The sequence below is a fragment of the Pleurodeles waltl genome, chromosome 4_2, assembly GCF_031143425.1.
Source record: "Pleurodeles waltl isolate 20211129_DDA chromosome 4_2, aPleWal1.hap1.20221129, whole genome shotgun sequence".
Lineage (NCBI taxonomy): Eukaryota > Metazoa > Chordata > Amphibia > Caudata > Salamandridae > Pleurodeles > Pleurodeles waltl.
The window spans coordinates 1,034,650,444-1,034,677,172 of NC_090443.1; the positions used below are offsets into that span (position 1 = coordinate 1,034,650,444).

General features: G+C 52.5%; 1 protein-coding gene across 1 annotated transcript in view; it reads right to left on the reverse strand.

Moving 5' to 3' along the window:
• RHOD (ras homolog family member D) overlaps window positions 1-19,847 on the reverse strand; it is an 89,494-nt gene extending 69,647 nt beyond the window's left edge. The window contains exon 1 of the mRNA XM_069232946.1: window positions 18,154-19,847. Within this exon, the coding sequence (XP_069089047.1) occupies window positions 18,154-18,291 (138 nt within the window). The 5' untranslated portion in view covers window positions 18,292-19,847. The remainder of the gene's footprint in view (window positions 1-18,153) is intronic.
• Window positions 19,848-26,729: the final 6,882 nt, after the last annotated feature.

Genomic DNA, 26,729 nt, shown 5'->3' on the forward strand with positions numbered 1-26,729 from the left:
ACCTCTGTCCTGGCCTGGAGCACCCCCTGCCATTCAGCACTGAGACTGCAGGGAGCTCTCCCAATGCACATCTGCCCTGGCCTGGAGCACCCCTGCCATTCAGCACTGAGGCTACAGGGAGCTCTCCCAATGCACCTCTCTCTTGACTGGGAGCACCCCCTGCCATTCAGCACGGAGACTACGTGGAGCTCTCCCACTGCACCTCTGACAACACCAAGAGCATCCCCTGCCATTCAGCACTGAGACTGCAAGGAGCTCTCTCAATGCACCTCTGACATCACAAAGAGCACTCCCTGCCATAAAGCACTGAGACTACAGGGAGCTCTCCCAGTGCACCTCTCGCCTGACTTGGAACACCCCCTGCCATTCAGCACTGAGACTACAGGGAGCTCTCCCAATGCACCTCCCTCCTGACCTGGAGCACCCCCTGCCATTCAGCACTGAGACTACATGGAGCTCTCCCAATGCACCTCCCTCCTGACCTGGAGCACCCTCTGCCATTCAGCACTGAAACTGCAGGGAGCTCTCCCAATGCACCTCTGTCCTGACTGGGAGCACCCCCTGCCATTCAGCACTGAGACCACAGGGAGCTCTCCCAATGCACCTCTGTCCTGACCGGGAGCACCCCCTGCCATTCAGCACTGAGGCTACATGGAGCTCTCCCAATGCACCTCTGAAATCACCAAGAGTGTCCCCTGCCATTCAGCACTGAGACTGCAGGGAGCTCTCCAAATGCACCTCTGTCCTGACTGGGAGCATCCCCTGCCATTCAGCACTGAGACTAAAGGGAGCTCTCCCAGTGCACCTCTGTCCTGACCGGTAGCACCCCCTGCCATTCAGCACTGAGACTACAGGGAACTCTCCCAATGCACCTCTGCCCTGACCTGGAGCACCCCCTGCCATTCAGCACTGAGACCAAAGGGAGTTGTCCCAAACAGGGAGTTGTCTCAGTGCACCTCTGTCCTGACTGGGTATACCCCCTGTCATTCAGCACTGAGACTACAGGGAGCTCTCCAAATGCACCTCTGTCCTGACTGGGAGCATCCCCTGCCATTCAGCACTGAGACTAAAGGGAGCTCTCCCAGTGCACCTCTGTTCTGACCGGTAGCACCCCCTGCCATTCAGCACTGAGACTACAGGGAACTCTCCCAATGCACCTCTGCCCTGACCTGGAGCACCCCCTGCCATTCAGCACTGAGACCAAAGGGAGTTGTCCCAAACAGGGAGTTGTCTCAGTGCACCTCTGTCCTGACTGGGTATACCCCCTGTCATTCAGCACTGAGACTACAGGGAGCTCTCCCAATGCACCTCTGCCCTGACCTGGAGCACCCCCTGCCATTCAGCACTGAGACCAAAGGGAGTTGTCCCAAACAGGGAGTTGTCTCAGTGCACCTCTGTCCTGACTGGGTATACCCCCTGTCATTCAGCACTGAGACTACAGGGAGCTCTCCCAATGCACCTCTGTTCTGACCTGGAGCACCCCTGCCATTCAGCACTGAGACTGCAGGGAGTTCTCCCAATGCACCTCTGTCCTGACCTGGAGCACCCCCTGCCATTCAGCACTGAGACTACAGGGAGCTCTCCCAATGCACCTCTGTCCTGACCTGGAGCACCCCTGCCATTCAGCACTGAGACTACAGGGAGGTGTCCTAATGTACATCTGTCCTGACCTGCAGCACCCCCTGCCATTCAGCACTGAGACTACAGGGAGATCTCCCAATGCACCTCTGTCCTGACCGGGAACACCCCATGCCATTCAGCACTGAGACTACAGAAAGTTGTCCCTATGCACCTCTGTCCTGACCTGCAGCACCCCTGCCATTCAGCACTGAGAGTACATGGAGGTCTCCCAATGCACCTCTGTCCTGGAGCACCCCCTGCCATTCAGCACTGAGACTACAGGGAGTTCTCCCAATGCACCTCTGTCCTGACCTGGAACACCCCCTGCCATTCAGCACTGAGACTACAGGGACCTCTTCCAATGCACCTCTCTCCTGACCTGGAGCACCCCCTGCCATTCAGCACTGAGACTGCAGGGAGCTCTCCTAATGCACCTCTGTCCTGAATGGGAGCAACCCCTGCCATTCAGCACTGAGACAACAGGGAGCGCTCCCAATGCACCTCTGTCCTGACCGGGAACACAACCTGCCATTCAGCACTGAGACTACATGGAGTTCTCCCAATGCGCCTCTGACATCACCGAGAGCACCCTCTGCCATTCAGCACTGAGACTGCAGGGAGCTCTCCAAATGCACCTCTGTCCTGACTGGGAGCACCCCCTGCCATTCAGCAGTGAGACTACAGGGAGCTCTCCCAATGCACCCCTGTCCTACCCGGTAGCACCCCCTGCCATTCAGCACTGAGATAACATGGAGCTCTCCCAAGGCACTCCTGACATCACCAAGAGCCCCCCCTGCCGTTCAGCACTGAGACTACAGGAAGATCTCCCAATGCACCTCTGTCCTGACCGGGAGAACCTCATGCCATTCAGCACTGAGACTGCATTGAGTTCTCCCAATGCACCTCTGACATCACTGGAGCACCCACTGCCATTCAGCACTGAGACTACAGGGAGCTCTCCCAATGCACCTTTGTTGTCACTGGTGCACTCCCTGCCATGAGACTTGAGGGAGTTCTCCCAATGTACCTCTGAAGTCACCTACAGCACTCCCTGCCATTCAGCACTGAGTCCACAGGGAATTCTTCTAAGGCACTTCTGTGCTGACCAGGAGCACCCCCTGCCTTTCAACACTTACACTACAGGGAGTTGTCCCAAATCACCTCTGTCCTGACAGGGAGCACCTCCTGCCATTCAGCACTGATTCCACAGGGAATTCTTCCAATGCACCTCTGTGCTGACCAGGAGCACCCCCCTGCCATTCAACACTTAGACTACAGGGATTTGTCCCAAATCACCTCTGTCCTGACAGGGAGCACCTCCTGCCATTTAGCACTGAGACTACAGGGAGTTCTCCCAATGCACCTCTGTCCTGGCCTGGAGCACCCCCTGCCATTCAGCACTGAGACTTCAGGGAGCTCTCCCAATGCACCTCTGTCCTCACCTGGAGCACCCCCTGCCATTCAGCACTGAGGCTACAGGGAGCTCTCCCAATGCACCTCTGTCCTCACCTGGAGCACCCCTTGCCATTCAGCACTGAGACTACGGGGAGCTCTCCCAATGCACCTCTGTCTTCACCTGGAGCATCCCCTGCCATTCCGCACTGGGACTGCAGGGAGTTCTCCCAATGCACCTCTGTCCTGACCAGAAGCACTACCACCCATTCAGCACTGAGACTGCAGGGAGTTTTCCCAATTCACCTCTGACGTCACCAGGAGCATGCACTGCCATTCAACACTGAGACTACAGGGAGGTCTCCCGATGCATCTCAGACATCAATGGAGCACCCCCTGCCATTCAGCACTGAGACTACAGGGAGCTCTCCAAATGCACCTATGACATCACCAAGAGCACCCCCTGCCATTCAGCACTGATCTGTGACATCACATACCATTTAAACACTGACATCCACCAGTAGATCTCTTAATGCACCTCTGTCCTGACCTGCCTCAGCCCTACTCTTTGAACAGTCAGACCACTACAGCTGTCTCAGTGTATCTCAGCCCAGGTACTCACAAGCAGTTCTGCATATGCACCTCTGCCCTGACTGCAGGATACACTGATATTGCAGACGAGACCCATGCAGCTCTGCCGGTGCACCTCAGTCCTGCCAACTAGCACCCCTGCTACTTCAGCACTGAGACTCACACGCAGCTCTGCCATAGCACCTCATGCTGCCACCTTTGCAGCTAATGCACGGAGCTCCTAATCAATAGCATTTGCTGTTACCCTAAAGTGGTCCACATAGCACACACAGTTTGCCAATATGTTTTATCCATGTTGTACACCAGTGTAGCTGCTGTTCCGCATGGCTAAACGTTAGTGGTGGAAAGGACAGTGGTGTGGAGTGTCGTAAAATGGAGTGGCATGGAGTGGCATAGAGTGGCGTAAATTTGAGTGTCGTAGAGTGGCGAAAAGTATTGTGGAGTGTCGTGGAGGGAGTAGAGTGTCGTAGAGTGTTGTAGAGTTGAATGTTGTAGCGTGTTGCGGAGTGGCGTAGAGTAGAGTGGAGGGGCACAGAGAGTGTTGAATACAGTGGAGAAGAGAGTTGTAGAGTAGAGAGGCAAAGAACGGAGTAGATTGTTGTAAAATGGAATGGCATGAAGTGTCATAGAGTGGAGGGCGTAGAGTGGAGAAGTGGGTTGTGGAAGAAAGTGAAATAAAGTGCCATGGAGTGGCATAGAGGGTATTACTTATAGCGTTATAGAGTGTAGTAGGGTTGTTAAGTGACATAGAGTGAGTAGAGTGTTGTGGAGTGGCATAGAGTGGAGTAGAGTTTAATGGAGTACAGCGTCATAGAGTGGAGTATCATGAAGTGTAGTGTTGTAGAGTGGAGTGTCGTAGAGTGGAGTAGAGTGTCCTAGAGTGAAGTGGTGTAAAGTACAGAGTAGACCTGCTAGAATGTGGTAGATTAGCGTGCGTTTGTTTTTAGTAAAGTGGTTTAGAGTGCATTGACATAAAGTTCAGTGACGTAGAGTGCAGTGGTGCAGAGTGGTGTAGAGTGGCAGAGTGGCAAAGAGTGGCGTGCCGCTGCATGGAGTGCAGTGGCATAGAATGCAGTGGGGCAGCATGGAGTGGCGCATGGTGGCGTGCTGCAGGGTAGAATGGCACAGGGTAGAGTGGAGTGGTGTAGAATGCAGTGGTGCAGAGTAGATTAGAGTGATGTAGAGTGCAATGGCATACAGTGCAGTGACGTAAAGTGGAGTGATGTAGAGTAGAGTGGCGTAGAGTGCAATAGAGTAGAGTTGAGTGGTGCACAGTATAGTGGCATAGAGTTCAGTGGAGACTTGCAGAGAAATGTCATAGGGTGCAGTGGTGTGTTGTAGAGTGCATTGGTATAGAGTGCAGTGTGTAGAGTAGAGTGGAGTAGTGCAGAGTAGGGTGCAGAGGTGTATAGTAGAGTGGTGTAGAATGCAGTGGTGCAGAGTAGATTAGAGTGATGTAGAGTGCAATGGCATACAGTGCAGTGACGTAAAGTGGAGTGATGTAGAGTAGAGTGGCGTAGAGTGCAATAGAGTAGAGTTGAGTGGTGCACAGTATAGTGGCATAGAGTTCAGTGGAGACTTGCAGAGAAATGTCGTAGGGTGCAGTGGTGTGTTGTAGAGTGCATTGGTATAGAGTGCAGTGTGTAGAGTAGAGTGGAGTAGTGCAGAGTAGGGTGCAGAGGTGTATAGTAGAGTGGTGTAGAATGCAGTGGTGCAGAGTAGATTAGAGTGATATAGAGTGCAATGGCATAGAGAGCAGTGGCATAGAGTGATGCAAAGTAGGGTGGCGTAGAGTGCATTGGCGTGGAGTGCAGTAGAATGGCGTACAGTTGAGTGGTGCATAGTAGAGTGGCATAGAGCTCAGAGGAGTCTTGCAGAGTAGAGTTGTAGGGTGCAGTGGTGTAGTGTAGAGTGCATGGCATAGAGTGCAGTGTGTAGAGTGGTGCAGAGTAGAGTGGTGTAGGGAGCAATGGCATAGCGTACAGTGGTGCAGAGTAGGATAGTGTGGCGTAGAGTGGAGTGACAGAGTGCAATGTTGTAGAGTGACATAGTGTGCATTGGCAGAGAGTGCAATGAATGGTGTAGAGTAGAGTGACGTAGAGTGCAATGGTGTAGAGTAGAATGATGCAAAGTAGAGCGTAGCAGCATATAGTGCAGTGGCGTAGAGTGGAGTGACGCAGAGTGGGTAGAGTGCAGTGGCATAGAGTGCAGAGGTATAGAGTAGATTGTTTCACAGTAGAGTGAAGTGGCGTGGCGTGGTACAGGGTAGAGTGGAGTGGTGCAGGGTAATGTGCAGTGGCATTGAGTAGTGGTGTAAAGTGCACTGGCGTAGCGTGGTACAGAGTAGAATGCATTGGCATAGAGTGCAGTGTTGCAGAGTAGAGTGGCACAGAGTGGATTAGTGTAGAATGTATTGGTTTCGAGTAACATGGTGTAGAATGCATTGGCATGGAGCCCAGTGCTCTAGAGTGCAATGGTTAGAATAAAGTGTAGTGACAAAGGGTAGAGTAGTGTAAAGTGGAGTTGAGTGGCGCAGAGTAGAGGTGAGTAGCGTAGAGTGGAGTGCTGTAGAGCAGACTGCAATGGAGCAGACTGGAGTGGCGTAGAGAGGATTGTTTCAGAGTAGAGTGAAGTGACGTAGAGTCGAATAGTGCAGGGTAGAGTGCAGTGGCGGAGAGTGGCATAGAGTGCAGTGGTATTGAGTGCAAATTGTGGACCTCTGAGCCTATCTCGCTTAGGTCCTGTAAGTCTTTGGATACGTTTAAGAAACTCCTGAAGATGTGGCTAATAGAAGATAATAGTGCAGTAACGCAGTGTGGAGTCGTGAAGAGTGAGTGGCGTAGTGTGGGGTGCTGCAGAGTAGAGTGCAGTGGTGCAGTGTGGAGTGGCACAGTGTGTAGATGTGCAGAGTAGAGTGCAGTGACGCAGTGCGGAGTGGCATAGCGTGTAGATGTGCAGAGCAGAGTGCAGTGACGCAGTGTAGAGTAGCATAGTGTGTAGATGTGCAGAGTAGAGTGCAGTGACGCAGTGTAGAGTGGCATAGCATGTAGATGTGCAGAGTAGAGGGCAGTGATGCAGTGTGGAGTGGCATAGTGTGTAGATGTGCAGAGTAGAGTGCAGGGATGAAGAGTGGAGTGACATAGAGTGGAGTAGTGCAGAGCAGAGTGCAGTGACGCAGTGTGGAGTGGCATAGTGTGTAGATGTGCAGAGCAGAGTGCAGTGACGCAGTGTGGAGTGGCTGAGTGTGTAGATGTGCAGAGCAGATTGCAGTGATGCAGTGTGGAGTGGCATAGCGTGTAGATGTGCAGAGTAGAGTGCAGTGACGCAGTGTGGAGGTTGGCATAGTGTGTAGATGTGCAGAACAGAGTGCAGGGATGCAGTGTGGAGTGGCATAGTGTGTAGATGTGCAGAGTAGAGTGCAGTGATGCAGTGTGGAGTGGCATACCGTGTAGATGTGCAGAGTAGAGTGCAGGGAAGAAGAGTGGAGATGTGCAGAGTAGAGTGCAGTGACACAGTGCAGAGTGGCATAGTGTGTAGATGTGCAGAGTAGAGTGCAGGGATGAAGAGTGGAGTGACATAGAGTGAAGTAGTGCAGAGCAGAGTGCAGTGACGCAGTGTGGAGTGGCATAGTGTGTAGATGTGGAGAGCAGAGTGCAGGGACGCAGTGCGGAGTGGCATAGCATGTAGCTGTGCAGAGCAGAGTGCAGTGGTGCAGTGTGGAGTGGCATAGCGTGTAGATGTGCAGAGCAGAGTGCAGTGACGCAGTGCAGAGTGGCATAGTGTGTATATGTGCAGAGCAGAGTGCAGTGACGCAGTGTGGAGTGGCATAGCATGTAGATGTGCAGAGTAGAGTGCAGTGATGCAGTGTAGAGTGGCATAGTGTGTAGATGTGCTGAGTAGAGTGCAGTGATGCAGTGTGGAGTGGCATAGTGTGTAGATGTGCAGAGCAGAGTGCAGGGATGAAGAGTGGAGTGACATAGAGTGGAGCAGTGCAGAGCAGAGTGCAGTGACGCAGTGTGGAGTGGCATAGTGTGTAGATGTGCAGAGCAGAGTGCAGTGACGCAGTGTGGAGTGGCATAGTGTGTAGATGTGCAGAGCAGAGTGCAGTGATGCAGTGTGGAGTGGCATAGCATGTAGATGTGCAGAGTAGAGTGCAGTGACGAAGTGTGGAGGTTGGCATAGTGTGTAGATGTGCAGAGCAGAGTGCAAGGATGCAGTGTGGAGTGGCATAGTGTGTAGATGTGCAGAGTAGAGTGCAGTGAAGCAGTGTGGAGTGGCATAGCGTGTAGATGTGCAGAGTAGAGTGCAGGGATGAAGAGTGGAGTGACATAGAGTGGAGTAGTGCAGAGCAGAGTGCAGTGATGCAGTGTGGAGTGGCATAGTGTGTAGATGTGCAGAGTAGAGTGCAGGGATGCAGTGTGGAGTGGCATAGTGTGTAGATGTGCAGAGTAGAGTGCAGTGATGCAGTGTGGAGTGGCATAGTGTGTAGATGTGCAGAGTAGAGTGCAGGTATGAAGAGTGGAGTGACATAGAGTGGAGTAGTGCAGAGTAGAGTGCAGCGACGCAGTGTGGAGTGGCATAGTGTGTAGTTGTGCAGAGTAGAGTGCAGCGACGCAGTGTGGAGTGACATAGTGTGTAGATGTGCAGAGCAGAGTGCAGTGACGCAGTGTGGAGTGGCATAGTGTGTAGATGTGCAGAGCAGAGTGCAGTGTAGCAGTGTGGAGTGGCATAGTGTGTAGATGTGCAGAGCAGAGTGCAGTGATGCAGTGTGGAGAGGCATAGCGTGTAGATGTGCAGAGCAGAGTGCAGTGATGCAGTGTGGAGGTTTTCATAGTGTGTAGATGTGTAGAGCAGAGTGCAGAGATGCAGTGTGGAGTGGCATAGTGTGTAGATGTGCAGAGCAGAGTTCAGTGACGCAGTGTGGAGTGGCATAGCGTGTAGATGTGTAGAGCAGAGTGCAGTGGTGCAGTGTGGAGGTTGGCATAGTGTGTAGATGTGTAGAGCAGAGTGCAGAGATGCAGTGTGGAGTGGCATAGTGTGTAGATGTGCAGAGCAGAGTGCAGGGATGCAAGTGTGGAGTGGCATAGTGTGTAGATGTGCAGAGTAGAGTGCAGGGATGAAGAGTGGAGTGACATATAGTGGAGTAGTGCAGAGCAGAGTGCAGTGACGCAGTGTGGAGTGGCATAGCGTGTAGATGTGCAGAGCAGAGTGCAGTCACGCAGTGTGGAGGTTGGCATAGTGTGTAGATGTGCAGAGCAGAGTGCAGAGATGCAGTGGGGAGTGGAATGGTGTGTAGATGTGCAGAGCAGAGTGCAGTGATGCAGTGTAGAGTGGCATAGTGTGTAGATGTGCAGAGTGCAGGGATGCAATGTGGAGTAGCATAGCGTGTAGATGTGCAGAGCAGAGTGCAGTGACGCAGTGTGGAGTGGCACAGCATGTGGATGTGCATAGTAGAGTGCAGTGACCCAGAGTGGAGTGACATAGTGTGTAGATGTGCAGAGCAGAGTGCAGTGATGCAGTGTGGAGTGGCATAGTGTGTAGATGTGCAGAGCAGAGTGCAGTGATGCAGTGATGTAGTGTGGAGTGGCATAGTGTGTAGATGTGCAGAGTAGAGTGCAGTGACGCAGTGTGGAGGTTGGCATAGTGTGTAGATGTGCAGAGCAGAGTGCAGGGATGCAGTGTGGAGTGGCATAGTGTGTAGATGTGCAGTGACCCAGAGTGGAGTGACGCAGTGTGGAGTGGCATAATGTGTAGATGTGCAGAGCAGAGTGCAGTGATGCAGTGTGGAGTGGCATAGCGTGTAGATGTGCAGAGCAGAGTGCAGTGAAGCAGTGTGGAGTTGCATAGTGTGTAGATGTGCAGAGTAGAGTGCACGGACGCAGTGTGGAGTGGCATAGTGTGTAGATGTGCAGAGTAGAGTGCAGGGATGAAGAGTGAAGAGACAGAGTGTAGTAGTGCAGAGTAGAGTGCAGTGACGCAGTGTGGAGTGGCATAGTGTGCAGAAGTGCAGAGTAGAGTGCAGGGATGAAGAGTGGAGTGACATAGAGTGGAGTAGTGCAGAGTAGAGTTCAGTGACGCAGTGTGGAGTGGCATAGCGTGTAGATGTGCAGAGTAGAGTGCAGTAACGCAGTGTGGAGTGGCATAGCGTGTAGATGTGCAGAGCAGAGTGCAGAGACGCAGTGTGGAGTGGAATAGCGTGTAGATGTGCAGAGTAGAGTGCAGTGATGCAGTGTGGAGTGGCATAGCGTGTAGATGTGCAGAGCAGAGTGCAGTGACGCAGTGTGGAGTGGCATTGCGTGTAGATGTGCATAGTAGAGTGCAGTGACCCAGAGTGGAGTGCCATAGTGTGTAGATGTGCAGAGCAGAGTGCAGTGATGCAGTGTGGAGTGGCATAGTGTGTAGATGTGCAGAGCAGAGTGCAGTGATGCAGTGTTGAGTGGCATAGTGTGTAGATGTGCAGAGTAGAGTGCAGTGATGCAGTGTGGAGGTTGGCATAGTGTGCAGATGTGCAGAGCAGAGTGCAGTGATGCAGTGTGGAGTGGCATAGCATGTAGATGTGCAGAGTAGAGTGCAGTGACGCAGTGTAGAGTGGCATAGTGTGTAGATGTGCAGAGTAGAGTGTAGTGATGCAGTGTGGAGTGGCATAGTGTGTAGATGTGCAGAGTAGAGTGCAGGGATGAAGAGTGGAGTGACATAGAGTGGAGTAGTGCAGAGCAGAGTGCAGTGATGCAGTGTGGAGTGGCATAGCATGCAGATGTGCAGAGTAGAGTGCAGTGACGCAGTGTGGAGGTTGGCATAGTGTGTAGATGTGCAGAGCAGAGTGCAGAGATGCAGTGGGGAGTGGCATAGTGTGTAGATGTGCAGAGCAGAGTGCAGTGACGCAGTGTGGAGATTGGCATAGTGTGTAGATGTGCAGAGTAGAGTGCAGGGATGAAGAGTGGAGTGACATAGAGTGGAGTAGTGCAGAGCAGAGTGCAGTGATGCAGTGTGGAGTGGCATAGCATGTAGATGTGCAGAGTAGAGTGCAGTGACGCAGTGTGGAGGTTGGCATAGTGTGTAGATGTGCAGAGCAGAGTGCAGTGATGCAGTGTAGAGTGGCATAGCGTGTAGATGTGCAGAGCAGAGTGCAAGTATGAAGAGTGGAGTGACAGAGTGGAGTAGTGCAGAGAAGAGTGCAGTGACGCAGTGTGGAGTGGCATAGTGTGTAGATGTGCAGAGCAGAGTGCAGTGACGCAGTGTGGAGGTTGGCATAGTGTGTAGATGTGCAGAGCAGAGTGCAGAGATGCAGTGGGGAGTGGCATAGTGTCTAGATGTGCAGAGCAGAGTGCAGTGATGCAGTGTGGAGTGGCATAGTGTGTAGATGTGCAGAGCAGAGTGCAGGGATGCAGTGTGGAGTGGCATAGCGTGTAGATGTGCAGAGCAGAGTGCAGGGATGCAGTGTGGAGTGGCATAGCGTGTAGATGTGCAGAGCAGAGTGTAGTGACGCAGTGTGGAGTGGCATAGCGTGTAGATGTGCATAGTAGAGTGCAGTGACCCAGAGTGGAGTGACATAGTGTGTAGATGTGCAGAGCAGAGTGCAGTGATGCAGTGTGGAGTGGCATAGTGTGTAGATGTGCAGAGCAGAGTGCAGTGATGCAGTGTGGAGTGGCATAGTGTGTAGATGTGCAGAGTAGAGTGCAGTGACGCAGTGTGGAGGTTGGCATAGTGTGTAGATGTGCAGAGCAGAGTGCAGGGATGCAGTGTGGAGTGGCATAGTGTGTAGATGTGCAGTGACCCAGAGTGGAGTGACGCATTCTGGAGTGGCATAATGTGTAGATGTGCAGAGCAGAGTGCAGTGATGCATTGTGGAGTGGCATACCGTGTAGATGTGCAGAGCAGAGTGCAGTGAAGCAGTGTGGAGTGGCATAGTGTGTAGATGTGCAGAGTAGAGTGCACGGACGCAGTGTGGAGTGGCATAATGTGCAGATGTGCAGAGTAGAGTGCAGGGATGAAGAGTGGAGTGACATAGAGTGAAGTAGTGCAGAGTAGAGTTCAGTGACGTATTGTGGAGTGGCATAGCGTGTAGATGTGCAGAGTAGAGTGCAGTGACGCAGTGTGGAGTGGCATAGCGTGTAGATGTGCAGAACAGAGTGCAGTGATGCAGTGTGGAGTGGCATAGCGTGTAGATGTGCAGAGTAGAGTGCAATGATGCAGTGTGGAGTGGCATAGCGTGTAGATGTGCAGAGCAGAGTGCAGTGATGCAGTGTGGAGTGGCATAGCGTGTAGATGTGCAGAGTAGAGTGCAGTGACGCAGTGTGGAGGTTGGCATAGTGTTTAGATGTTTAGAGCAGAGTGCAGTGACGCAGTGTGGAGTGGCATAGCGTGTAGATGTGTAGAGTAGAGTGCAGAGATGCAGTGTGGAGTGGCATAGCGTGTAGATGTGCAGAGCAGAGTGCAGTGACGCAGTGTGGAGTTTGGCATAGTGTGTAGATGTGCAGAGCAGAGTGCAGAGATGCAGTGGGGAGTGGCATAGTGTGTAGATGTGCAGAGCAGAGTGCAGGGATGCAGTGTGGAGTGGTATAGCGTGTAGATGTGCAGAGCAGAGTGCAGGGATGCAGTGTGGAGTGGCATAGCGTGTAGATGTGCAGAGCAGAGTGCAGTGACGCAGTTTGGAGTGGCATAGCATGTGGATGTGCAGAGTAGAGTGCAGTGACGCAGTGTGGAGTGGCATACCGTGTAGATGTGCATAGTAGAGTGCAGTAACCCAGAGTGGAGTGACATAGTGTGTAGATGTGCAGAGCAGAGTGCAGTGATGCAGTGTGGAGTGGCATAGTGTGTAGATGTGCAGAGCAGAGTGCAGTGATGCAGTGTGGAGTGGCATAGTGTGTAGATGTGCAGAGTAGAGTGCAGTGATGCAGTGTGGAGGTTGGCATAGTGTGTAGATGTGCAGAGCAGAGTGCAGGGATGTAGTGTGGAGTGGCATAGTGTGTAGATGTGCAGTGACCCAGAGTGGAGTGACGCAGTGTGGAGTGGCATAGTGTGTAGATGTGCAGAGCAGAGTGCAGTGATGCAGTGTGGAGTGGCATAGTGTGTGGATGTGCAGAGTAGAGTGCAGTGACGCAGTGTGGAGGTTGACATAGTGTGAATGTGCAGAGCAGAGTGCAGGGATGCAGTGTGGAGTGGCATAGTGTGTAGATGTGCAGTGACCCAGAGTGGAGTGACGCATTGTGGAGTGGCATAGTGTGTAGATGTGCAGAGCAGAGTGCAGTGATGCAGTGTGGAGTGGCATAGCGTGTAGATGAGCAGAGTGCAGTGAAGCTGTGTGGAGTGGCATAGTGTGTAGAAGTGCAGAGTAGAGTGCACGGACGCAGTGTGGGGTGGCATAGTGTGTAGATGTGCAGAGTAGAGTGCAGGGATGAAGAGTGAAGTGACAGAGTGTAGTAGTGCAGAGTAGAGTGCAGTGACGCAGTGTGGAGTGGCATAGTGTGCAGATGTGCCGAGTAGAGTGCAGGGATGAAGAGTGGAGTGACATAGAGTGGAGTAGTGTAGAGTAGAGTTCAGTGACGCAGTGTGGAGTGGCAGAGCGTGTAGATGTACAGAGTAGAGTGCAATGACGCAGTGTGGTGTGGCATAGCGTGTAGATGTGCAGAGCAGAGTGCAGTGACGCAGTGTGGAGTGGCATAGCGTGTAGATGTGCAGAGTAGAGTGCAGTGATGCAGTGTGGAGTGGCATAGCGTGTAGATGTGCAGAGCAGAGTGCAGTGACGCAGTGTGGAGTGGCATAGCGTGTAGATGTGCAGAGTAGAGTGCAGTGATGCAGTGTTGAGGTTGGCATAGTGTTTAGATGTGTACAGCAGAGTGCAGTGACGCAGTGTGGAGTGGCATAGCGTGTAGATGTGTAGAGTAGAGTGCAGAGATGCAGTGTGGAGTGGCATAGTGTGTAGATGTGCAGAGCAGAGTGCAGTGATGCAGTGTGGAGGTTGGCATAGTGTGTAGATGTGCATAGCAGAGTGCAGTGACGCAGTTTGGAGTGGCATAGTGTGTAGATGTGCAGAGTAGAGTGCAGTGATGCAGTGTAGAGTGGCATAGTGTGTAGATGTGCAGAGTAGAGTGCAGGGATGAAGAGTGGAGTGACATAGAGTGGCGTAGTGCAGAGCAGAGTGCAGTGATGCAGTGTGGAGTGGCATAGCGTGTAGATGTGCAGAGTAGAGTGCAGTGATGCAGTGTGGAGGTTGGCATAGTGTGTAGATGTGCAGAGCAGAGTGCAGTGATGCAGTGTGGAGGTTGGCATAGTGTGTAGATGTGCAGAGTAGAGTGCAGTGACGCAGTGTAGAGTGGCATAGTGTGTAGATGTGCAGAGTAGATTGCAGCGATGAAGAGTGGAGTGACATAGAGTGGAGTAGTGCAGAGTAGAGTGCAGTGATGCAGTGTAGAGTGGCATAGTGTGTAGATGTACAGAGTAGAGTGCAGTGATGCAGTGTGGAGGTTGGCATAGTGTGTAGATGTGCAGAGTAGAGTGCAGTGACGCAGTGTAGAGTGGCATAGTGTGTAGATGTGCAGAGTAGATTGCAGCGATGAAGAGTGGAGTGACATAGAGTGGAGTAGTGCAGAGCAGAGTGCAGTGACGCAGTGTAGAGGTTGGCATAATGTGTAGATGTGCAGAGTAGAGTGCAGTGATGCTGTGTGGAGTGGCATAGTGTGTAGATGTGCAGAGCAGAGTGCAGTGATGCACTGTGGAGTGACATAGAGTGGAGTAGTGCAGAGCAGAGTGCAGTGATGCAGTGTGGAGGTTGGCATAGTATGTAGATGTGCCGAGTAGAGTGTAGTGACGCAGTGTAGAGTGGCATAGTGTGTAGATGTGCAGAGTAGAGTGCAGGGATGAAGAGTGGAGTGACATAGAGAGAAGTAGTGCAGAGCAGAGTGCAGTGACGCAGTGTGGAGGTTGGCATAGTGTGTAGATGTGCAGAGTAGAGTGCAGTGATGCAGTGTGGAGTGGCATAATGTGTAGATGTGCAGAGTAGAGTGCAGTGATGCAGTGTGGAGTGGCATAGTGTGTAGATGTGCAGAGTAGAGTGCAGTGATGCAGTGTGGAGTGGCATAGTGTGTAGATGTGCAGAGTAGAGTGAAGAGACGCAGTGTAGAGTGGCATAGTGTGTAGATGTGCAGAGCAGAGTGCAGGGATGAAGGGTGGAGTGACATAGAGTGGAGTAGTGCAGAGCAGAGTGCAGTGACGCAGTGTGGAGTGGCATAGTGTGTAGATGTGCAGAGTAGAGTGCAGTGACGCAGTGTGGAGTGGCATAGCGTGTAGGTGTGCAGAGTAGAGTGCAGTGACGCAGTGTGGAGTGGCATAGTGTGTAGATTTGCAGAGTAGAGTGCAGTCGCATAGAGTGGTGTAGAATGGAATGGTGTAGAGTGGAATACGCACTCTGGAGTAGCGCACTGCCATTACAGACAACACATCTTGAATTGAAACAACCATTACATTTGCACAGACACAGTTTTACTGATAAAATTATATAGCGCACAAACAGTAATGTGTGGAACTGTCAGCACCTATAATATTGATTTTTGTTTTGAACTAAAATATTTGTTTCCACCACACTTCAGAGTTACCAAAAAATGTGCTTCATATGTGCTTCCCTAATCCTGATATATTCTGAAATATCTGCCCATTTCCTTTAGACATGTACATTTTATTGTGTGCTAGAGTAAAAAAACATTGCACAGCCTCCTGTCCAGCACACCCCCAGTACTCAGCATGATTGTAACATAAATGTTTCCAATTTGAAGTCAGAAAAACAAAGTTAAACACAAGACTGAGCCTGGCATTTGACCTCTGTTTTTGAATGCACAGCAAATGTGACAAGATAAGAACAAGATTTAAAGACCTGTTTACAGAAAAGGAGCACTCAAAAGTATACAGTAAATAAGGGATGCTCCATGGAAGGGACAAACTCAGGCTGGACACCATAAAACAAATAAACCTAGCAAATAGAAAGCAAGCAAATGTGAGTTACAAAACACAAAGTCAATTGCAAGCAAAGGGCAGAATGCATGCTGAGGGAAGCTTTCCCAATGTCCCGAAGATGTCCTTAGAAACCAGACAGCTGCCCTGTCTGCTAGGCTGTGACCTAAATATACCTGAGTCAGGACCTATGACCCGTGCCACTCCAATGATATTCCTGCAAGACTTGCCTGCGGCTCTGTCAATGCACTTCTGTACTGACTTGCACTGTGCTTCAGCACCCCACTATTCCAGCCCTGGATCAGCTTCTGTTGGTCTCTCGTGGGCAATCACTGGAGCCCTCACTCAGAGCTCTCAGAATGCTATCAGTCCTGTCCCATTGCACCCTGTACTGTTTCAGTACTGAAGCCCACTTGCAGCTCTGCCAGAGCACCTCAGTCCGATCCCATAGCACCCTCTAGTGTTACAGTACTGAAGCCCACTCACAGCTCTGCCGGTGCACCTCAGTCCTGTCCCGCAGCTCACTCTGCTGTTACAGTACTGAAGCCCACTCGCAGCTCTGCCAGTGCACCTCAGTCCTGTGTCGCAGCACCCTCTGCTGTTATAGTACTGAAGCCCACTCGCAGCTCTGCTCGTGCACCTCAGTCCTGTCTCGTAGCGGACTCTGCTGTTACAGTACTGAAGCCCACTCGCACTTCTGCCGGTGCACCTCAGTCCTGTCCCATAGCACCCTGTACTGTTTCAGTACTGAAGCCCACTCGCAGCTCTGCCAGAGCACCTCAGTCCGATCCCATAGCACCCTCTAGTGTTACAGTACTGAAGCCCACTCACAGCTCTGCCGATGCACCTCAGTCCTGTCCCGCACCGTACTCTGCTGTTACAGTACTGAAGCCCATTCACAGCTCTGCCAGTACACCTCAGTCCTGTGTCGCAGCACCCTCCGCTGTTATAGTACTGAAGCCCATTCACAGCTCTGCCAGTGCACCTCAGTCCTGTGTCGCAGCACGCTCTATTACAGTACTGAAACCCACTTGCAGCTCTGCCAGTGCACCTAAGTCTGCTCCAGCAGTGCCCTCTGCTTTTACAGTACTGAAGCCCACTCGCAGGTCTGCCAGTGTAGCTCAGTCCTGTCCTGTAGTGCACTCTGCTGTTACAGTACTGAAGCCCACTCTCAGCTCTGCCGGTGCACCTCAGTCCTGTCCCGCAGCACACTCTGCTGTTACAGTACTGAAGCCCATTCGCAGCTCTGCTGGTGCACATCAGTCCTGTCCCTCGGCGCACTCTTCTGTTATAGTACTGAAGCCCACTCGTAGTTCAGTCTGTGCACATCAGTCCTGTCCAGTAGTGCACTCTGCTGTTACAGTACTGAAGCCCACTCGCAGCTCTGCCGGTGCACCTCAGTCCTGTCCCGCAGCACCCTCTGCTGTTACAGTACTGAAGCCCACTCGTACTTCCGTCAGTGTACCTCAGTCCTGTGACACAGCGCACTCTGCTGTTAAAGCAGCAGGCACATTAACCCTCTGCGATATTTTATGATGAGTGAAAACTGCCACTAGAGAAAACGATCTCTTACCAGCAGGAACATTAGTCTCCGGAGTTATCTTGACATTTTTATTGGTGCCTGAAACTGCTGGACACACAAGGAAGTTCGCTTGCTTTTCAGCACATAAATTATTTTTAAACACAGCGCCTCCTACCAAAGCCAGCGCCAGGTGCGGCTGAACCGGTCGCACCGCCCTAAAGCCGGCCTTGCTTATACCTCTAAACCCTGACGGTCCTCGTTTGCTCTCATGTGGTCTACACCCTCTGCTCTGCCCCGTGTGGTGCACATCGCCTGCTGTGCCATAGGGGGTGTGGAGTCTTGCTGTGCACCCAGGTGCCAGTGGTACCCATACCCCTGCTGTGCCCTCCTGTGGTGGTACCTATATCCCTGTTGTGCCCTCCTGTGGTACCTATACCCCTGTTGTGCCCTCCTGTGGTACCTATACCCCTGTTGTGCCCTCCTGTGGTACCTATACCCCGGCTGTGCCCTCCTGTGGTACCTATACCCCGGCTGTGCCCTCCTGTGGTGGTACCTATACCCCTGTTGTGCCCTCTTGTGGTGCATACCCCCCTGCAGTGGCGTCTGTGGTACCTATACCCCTGCTGTGCCCTCCTGTGGTGGTACCTATACCCCTGCTGTGCCCTCCTGTGGTGGTACCTATACCCCTGCTGTGCTCTCCTGTAGTACGTATACCCCTGCTGTGCCCTCCTCTGGTACCTATACCCCTCCTTTGTACTCCTGTGGTGGTACCTATACCCCTGCTGTGCCCTCCTCTGGTACCTATACCCCTCCTGTGTACTCCTGTGGTGGTACCTATACCCCGGCTGTGCCCTCCTGTGGTACATATACCCCTGCTGTGTCCTCCTGTGGTACCTATACCCCTGCTGTGCCCTCCTGTGGTGGTACATATACCCCTGCTGTGCCCTCCTGTGGTACAGAGACCCCCTAGTGTTCCCTCCGGTGGTACAGAGACCCCCTCGTGTTCTCTCCTGTGGTAGGGAGACCCCCGGCTGTGCACCCCTGCCGTGCCCGCCCCTCCCCCGGTGTGGAGAGCGTCCCCTTACCTCGGGGAAGTCCCCCTTGGCGAACACCATCAGCAGGGAGGTCTTGCCGCAGCCTCCGTCCCCCACGATGACCACCTTGAGGCTGGTGGGGGGCTCGCCCCCGCGGCCCCCCGATGTGCCCTTGGCGCCCTCCCCCATGGGAGACGCTCCTGCCTGTCCACTGGGGGAGGGGCGGGGGGTCAGCCGGGCGCGCAGTGGGGCCTTGTCCTGGGCCAGTGGACACGGGGTCTCCCCGTCCCCTCTCGGTAGTGGACAGGCTGTCCGGGGGCACGGCTTGTCCTCTCCCAGTGGACAGGTCCTCGGTGCACCCGGTCTGCAGCGGACACTCTCTCTGGGAGTACAGATCCTGTCTGTCCCAGCCGAGTGGACAAGCTGGGGCAATGGACACAGCTTGCCCTTGTGGTCCTCTCCCAGTGGACGAGTTGTCAAAAGGCACAGAGTCCTGTCGTGTCTTTTACCAGTGGACAGGTTCTGAGTGGACAACCTTTATGGTGCTTGTCCTCTCCTGGTGGACAGCTTCTCAGAGGACACTCTTCTGGTGCTTGCCGTCTCTCTGTGGACAGGTTCTCAGAGGACACTCCTTGTGGTGCTTGCAGTCTCTCGGTGGACAGGTTCTCAGAGGACACTCTTCTGGTGCTTGCCGTCTCTCGGTGGACAGGTTCTCAGAGGACACTCCTTGTGGTGCTTGCCGTCTCTCACCGGACACTCTTATGGTGCTTGCCGTGTCCCAGTGGACAGGTTCTCAGCGGACACTCTTCTGGTGCTTGCCGTCTCTCGGTGGACAGGTTCTCAGAGGACACTCTTCTGGTGCTTGCCGTCTCTCTGTGGACAGGTTCTCAGAGGACACTCCTTGTGGTGCTTGCAGTCTCTCGGTGGACAGGTTCTCAGAGGACACTCTTCTGGTGCTTGCCGTCTCTCGGTGGACAGGTTCTCAGCGGACACTCCTTGTGGTGCTTGCAGTCTCTCAGTGGACAGGTTCTCAGAGGACACTCCTTGTGGTGCTTGCAGTCTCTCGGTGGACAGGTTCTCCGTGTGTACAGCTTCCTGTTCTTGTCTCCCAGTTGACAGTTTCTCAGTGGACAGGCACTGTCTCAGCGCTCACCTTCTGAAGCGGACAAGCTGTCCGTGAACACTGGACCAGGACTTCCGGAGTTTCCAAGTACCGATTATTTGGGGACCCTTTGCTAAATCCACGATTTGGGGGTGTCCAGGCCTGCACCGCCGGAGGTGAACGATTCTTCTTGGGGGGAAGGCTCAGGAAGGGACAGGCCAGTCAGAGAGGGACGGGCGAGCACAGAGAGGACACAGTGGTTACAAAGGAGGTCTGGTACAGAGGTGTTGGGGGTGCAGAGGGGGGCAGGATGGATGCAAATGGGAGCAGGCTGCGTACAGGGGGGTGCAGGCTGGGTACATGGGGTACGTGGGACACAGAGGGGCAGGGTGGTACAGAGGGGCAGGCTGGGTACAGAGGGGCAGGCTGGGTACAGATGGGCAGGCTGGTACAGAGGGGCAGGGTGGTACAGAGGGGGTATGGAGGGCACAGAGGGGCAGGGTGGTACAGAGGGGTAGGATGGGTACAGATGGGCAGGCTGGGTACAGCGGGGATGCGGAGGGCACAGAGGGGGCACTGCCTTCCCAGGGACTCAGGGCAGGTGTGAGGCAGTCCTCTCTGGCACAGGGAGCCCTGAGCCAGCAGGAGGGAGGGGACAGGAGGGAAGGAGGGATGGGCGGGGAGGGGAGGGCAGGTGCAGCAGGAATGAGAGAGAGGGCGGAGGGAAGGGCGGCACTGCTGTGAGTAATGGGGATCGGAGTGACTCAGGCAGGGAGAGAACGCCAGAGGTAGAGAGGGAGGGAACGTGGCATGAAGGAAGAAGGAATGGAGGATGAGGAGGGAACTGGAGAGGGGAGAGAGGACACAGTGATACAGAGAGAGAGAGAGAGAGAGAGAGAGAGAGGCAGACAGACAGACTAAGAGAGACATAGGGATATCATTAAAAAAGAGGGCTCAGCCCTGGAAGGCAGAGTACACGTGTCCGGAGCGGCTAGAACCGGGTACTTCGAGGCACACGAGAAAAAAGTGACTCTATTTAACCGCACCTTATGAGGCACGTGAAGAGAAGGGCAACAGTACCAGTGCCTAGAGTACTAGGGGAGGCGCTACCAGGATACAGGGACACCTGAGGCGGGATTTATCGCATGGACAGCCAGGATTACCACATCACTAGCAGGACTACCACATCACTTGCACCACATCACTAGCAGGGCTAAAACATCATTAGCAGGATTACCACATCACTAGCAGGACTACCACATCCCTTGCACCACATCAGTAGCAGGGCTAAAACATCACTAGCAGGATTACCACATCACTAGCAGGACTACCACATCACTAGCAGGACTACCACATCACTTGTAGGATTACCACATCACTAGCCGGGACTAACATATCACGAGTCAGAACTATCACATCACAAGCCAGGATTACCACACCACGGGCTAGACTATCATTCCACTAACCGGGATTACCACATCATTAGCAGGACTACCTCATCACTAGCAGGATTACCGCATCACTAGCAGGATTACCGCATCATTAGCAGGACTACCACATCACTAGCTGGGACTACCACATCACTAGCCAGGACTACCATATCGCAAGCCAGAACTATCACATCTCAAGCCAGGATTACCACACCACGGGCTAGACTATCATTCCACTAACCGGAACTACCACATCATTAGCCAGGACTACCACATTACTAGCAGGATTACCACATCATTAGCCGGGACTAACATATAACGAGCCAGAACTATCACATCACAAGCCAGGATTACCACTCCACGGGCTAGACTATCATACCACTAACCGGGACTACCACATCACTGGCAGACTACCACATCACTAGCAGGATTACCACATCATTAGCAGGGCTACCACATCACTAGCAGGATTACCACATCACTAGCAGGATTACCACATCATTAGCAGGACTACCACATCACTAGCCGGGACTACCACATCACTAGCCAGGAGTAACAAATCACAAGCCAGAACTATCAGATCACAAGCCAGGATTACCACTCCACAGGCTAGACTATCATACCACTAACCGGGACTACCACATCACTAGCAAGGTTACCACATCACTAGCATGATTACCACATCACTAGCAGGACTACCACATAACTAGCAGGGGTACTACCACATCATTAGCAGGGGTACCATATCACTAGCAGGATTACCACATCATTAGCAGGACTACCACATCACTAGCCGGGACTAACATATCACGAGCCAGAACTATCAAATCACAAGCCAGGACTACCACACCACGGGCCAAACTATCATACCACTAACCGGGACCACCACATTACTAGCAGGATTACCACATCATTAGCCGGGACTAACATATCATGAGCCAGAACTATCACATCACAAGCGAGGATTACCACTTCACTAGCAGCACTACCACATCATTAGCCAGGGCTACCACATTACTAGCAGGATTACCACATCATTAGCCGGGACTAACATATCACGAGCCAGAACTATCACATCACAAGCCAGGACTACCACATTACTAGCAGGATTACCACATCATTAGCCGGGACTAACATATCACGAGCCAGAACTATCACATCACAAGACAGGACTACCACACCACGGGCTAGACTATCATACCACTAAGCGGGACTACCACATTACTAGCAGGATTACCACGTCATTAGCCGGGACTAACATATCATGAGCCAGAACTATCACATCACAAGCCAGGATTACCACATCACTAGCAGGACTACCACATCATTAGCCAGGACTACCACATTACTAGCAGGATTACCACATCATTAGCCGGGACTAACATATCACGAGCCAGAACTATCACATCACAAGCCAGTACTACCACATTACTAGCAGGATTACCACATCATTAGCTGAGACTAACATATCACGAGCCAGAACTATCACATCACAAGACATGACTACCACACCACAGGCTAGACTATCATACCACTAACCGGGACTACCACATTACTAGCAGGATTACCACATCATTAGCCGGGACTAACATATCATGAGCCAGAACTATCACATCACAAGCCAGGATTACCACTTCACTAGCAGCACTACCACATCATTAGCCAGGGCTACCACATTACTAGCAGGATTACCACATCATTAGCCGGGACTAACATATCACGAGCCAGAACTATCACATCACAAGCCAGGACTACCACATTACTACCAGGATTACCACATCATTAGCCGAGACTAACATATCACGAGCCAGAACTATCACAAGACAGGACTACCACACCACGGGCTAGACTATCATACCACTAACCGGGACTACCACATCATGAGCCAGGACTATCATCTCAAGGCAGTCTATCTCATCAGCATCCGGGTCTACCAAATCGCTAGCCAGGACTATCACATCATGAGTCAGGACTATCACATCATAAGCCAGGATATTACATCATGAACCAGAACTATCAAATCACCAGCTGGGGCTATGACATCACCTGCCAGGACTGTCACATAAAGAGACTAGCACATTGTGAGCCAGGAATATCACATCATCAGCCATGTCTATGACATCACCAGCCATGCCTATGACATCACGAGCTGAGACTATGACATCACCAGCCAGGACGGTCAGATCACAGTGGCGCTGTCTTATCACCATCCATGACTATCATCATGAGGCAGGACTATCACATCAGCACCTCGCACCGCCAAATCAGCTGCTAGGACTATCACACCAGCAGCCTGGACTATGACATCACCAGCCAGGACTACCACAAAACCAGTCAGGGCTACCATAGCACCAGCCAGGACAATGACATCACCAGCCAGGACTACCACAAAACCAGTCAGGGCCATCATACCACCAGCCAGGACTATGACATCACCAGCCAGGACTACCACAAAACCAGTCAGGGCTACCATATCACCAGTCAGGACAATGACATCACCAGCCAGGACTACCACATAACCAGTCAGGACTATCATATCACCAGCCAGGACTACCACATAACCATTCAGGACTACCACATAACCAGTCAGGACTATCATACCACCAGCCAGGACTATGACATCACCAGCCACGACTACCACATAACTAGTCAGGACTATCATATCACCAGCCAGGACAATGACATCACCAGCCAGGAATACCACATAACCAGTCAGGACTATCATATCACCAGCCAGGACTACCACATAACCAGTCAGGACTATCATACCACCAGCCAGGACTATGACATCACCAGCCAGGACTACCATATAACCAGTCAGGGCTATCATATCACAAGCCAGGACTATGACATCACCAGCCAGGACTACCACATAACCAGTCAGGACTATCATACCACCAGCCAGGACTATGACATCACCAACCAGGACTACCACATAACTAGTCAGGACTATCATATCACCAGCCAGGACTACCACATAACCAGTCAGGACTATCATATCACCAGCCAGGACTATGACATCACCAGCCAGGAGTACCACATAACCAGTCAGGAGTATAATATCACCAGCCAAGACTATGACATCACCAGCCAGGACTACCACATAACTAGTCAGGACTATCATATCACCAGCCAGGACTACCACATAACCAGTCAGGACTATCATACCACCAGCCAGGACTATGACATCACCAGCGAGGACTACCACGAAACCCGTCAGGGCTATCATACCACCAGCCAGGACTATGACATCACCAGCCAGGACTACCACATAACCAGTCAGGACTATCATATCACCAGCTAGGACTATGACATCACCAGCCAGGACTACCACATAACTAGTCAGGACTATCATATCACCAGCCAGGACTACCACATAACCAGTCAGGACTATCATATCACCAGCCAGGACTATGACATCACCAGCCAGAACTACCACATAACTAGTCAGGACTATCATATCACCAGCCACGACTATGACATCACCAGCCAGGACTACCACATAACCAGTCAGGACTATCATACCACCAGCCAGGACTATGACATCACCAGCCAGGACTACCATATAACCAGTCAGGACTATCATACCACCAGCAAGGACTACTACATCACCAGCCAGGACTACCACATAACCAGTCAGGACTATCATATCACCAGCCAGGACTATGACATCTCCGGCCAGGACTACCACATAACTAGTCAGGACTATCATACCACCAGCCAGGACTATGACATCACCAGCCAGGACTACCACATTACCAGTCAGGACTATCATATCACTAGCCAGGACTATGACATCACCAGCCAGGACTACCACATAACCAGTCAGGACTATCATACCACCAGTCAGGACTATGACATCACCAGCCAGGACTACCATATTACCAGCCAAGACTAATACATCAGGCACAAGGACAGTCGCACCACCAGGCTGGACTACCACCTCCCAGCCATGACTATCGTATGACCAGCCGGGAGTATGACATCAGCAGCCGGGAGTATGAGATCACCAGCCAGATCTATTATATCATTAGCTGGGACTATCACATAACCAGTGAGGACTAGCACATCACCAGCCAGGACTGTCATACCACTAGTGAGGGCTGTCACATCACCATCGGGGACTACCACATTATTAGCCAGGACTATCACATCACTCGCAGAGAGTATGACATCACTAGCCAGGACTATCACATCACCGGCAGGATTAGGACAGCATGAGCCAGAACAATCACCATCCAGGGCTACCACGGGGCTACCAAGTCACCAGCAGGGATGACATCACCAGCCGGGACTACGAGATCACCAGCTGGTACTATCAGTACCACGTCACCAGCCATGGCTATCGTATGACCAGCCGCGGCGAGATCACCAGCTGGTACTATCTGTACCACGTCACCAGCCATGGCTATCGTATGACCAGCCGGGACTATGACATCACCAGCCGGGACTACGAGATCACCAGCTGGTACTATCAGTACCACGTCACCAGACATGGCTATCGTATGACCAGCCGGGACTATGACATCACCAGCCGGGACTCCGAGATCACCAGCTGGTACTACCAGTACCACGTCACCAGACATGGCTATCGTATGACCAGCCGGGACTATGACATCACCAGCCGGGACTCCGAGATCACCAGCTGGTACTACCAGTACCACGTCACCAGACATGGCTATCGTATGACCAGCCGGGACTATGACATCACCAGCCGGGACTCCGAGATCACCAGCTGGTACTACCAGTACCACGTCACCAGACATGGCTATCGTATGACCAGCCGGGACTATGACATCACCAGCCGGGACTACGAGATCACCAGCTGGTACTACGAGTACCACGTCACCAGACATGGCTATCGTATGACCAGCCGGGACTATGACATCACCAGCCGGGACTCCGAGATCACCAGCTGGTACTACCAGTACCACGTCACCAGCCAGGACTACTTCAATGCCTGCAGGGACTACAAGAAGATGTGGCCTGGTGTCTAGTGGTGCTGCCTTTGGAACCTGGGCACCCAGGCTCCAATCCCGGCCTTTATGCATTATTCAACATTGTGTGATTCTAGGCAAACCACTTAATCTCCACCTGCCTAAAAATGTGAACTGTAATGTTTGCATTTGTGTGATCCCCACTTGATATACATCGTCTTGTAGATCGTCGCCCATTACCCAAGTAATGTACAGCACTCCGTTGCTTCTCAGCTAGGTTTGGCCTATATAAATACAGATGCATCAAGTGACATCACCACCCAGGCTATAGCATCACTAGCCAGAATTACCACATTACTAGTCATATCTCTCTTCATCCGAGGCTAGCACATCATCAGCCAGGGCTGTTGCATCACCAGCTCCAACCAGACTACCACATCTCCGGCTGGGGCTACCATATCCTATACATAGTTAATGTGGAAATACTTTGCAGCCTGTGTGGCAGTGGAGAGGCGTGGAGAGGGTAGGGCTTGTAGTCTGTGCGACTGGAGCAAAAGGAGAGAGACCAAGCTCTAAAGCCTGTGAGGTAGAGGATGGCCTCAAGAGTCTAGGCCCTGCACCTGGAGTCCCAGTGGAGAGACTCTAGAGGCCAGGCCCTGCACCTGGAGTCACAGTGGAGAGACTCTGAGAGGCCAGGCCCTGCACCTGGAGTCCCAGTGGAGAGACGCTGAGAGGCCTGGGCCTGCACCTGGAGTCACAGTGGAGAGACTCTAGAGGCCAGGCCCTGCAGCTGGAGTCACAGTGGAGAGACGCTGAGAGGCCAGGCCCTGCAGCTGGAGTCACAGTGGAGAGACTCTGAGAGGCCAAGCCCTGCACCTGGAGTCACAGTGGAGAGACTCTAGAGGCCAGGCCCTGCAGCTGGAGTCACAGTGGAGAGACTCTAGAGGCCAGGCCCTGCAGCTGGAGTCACAGTGGAGAGACTCTAGAGACCAGGCCCTGCAGCTGGAGTCACAGTGGAGAGACTCTAGAGGCCAGGCCCTGCACCTGGAGTCCCAGTGGAGAGACTCTGAGAGGCCAGGCCCTGCACCTGGAGTCACAGCGGAGAGACTCTGAGAGGCCTGGGCCTGCACCTGGAGTCACAGTGGAGAGACTCTGAGA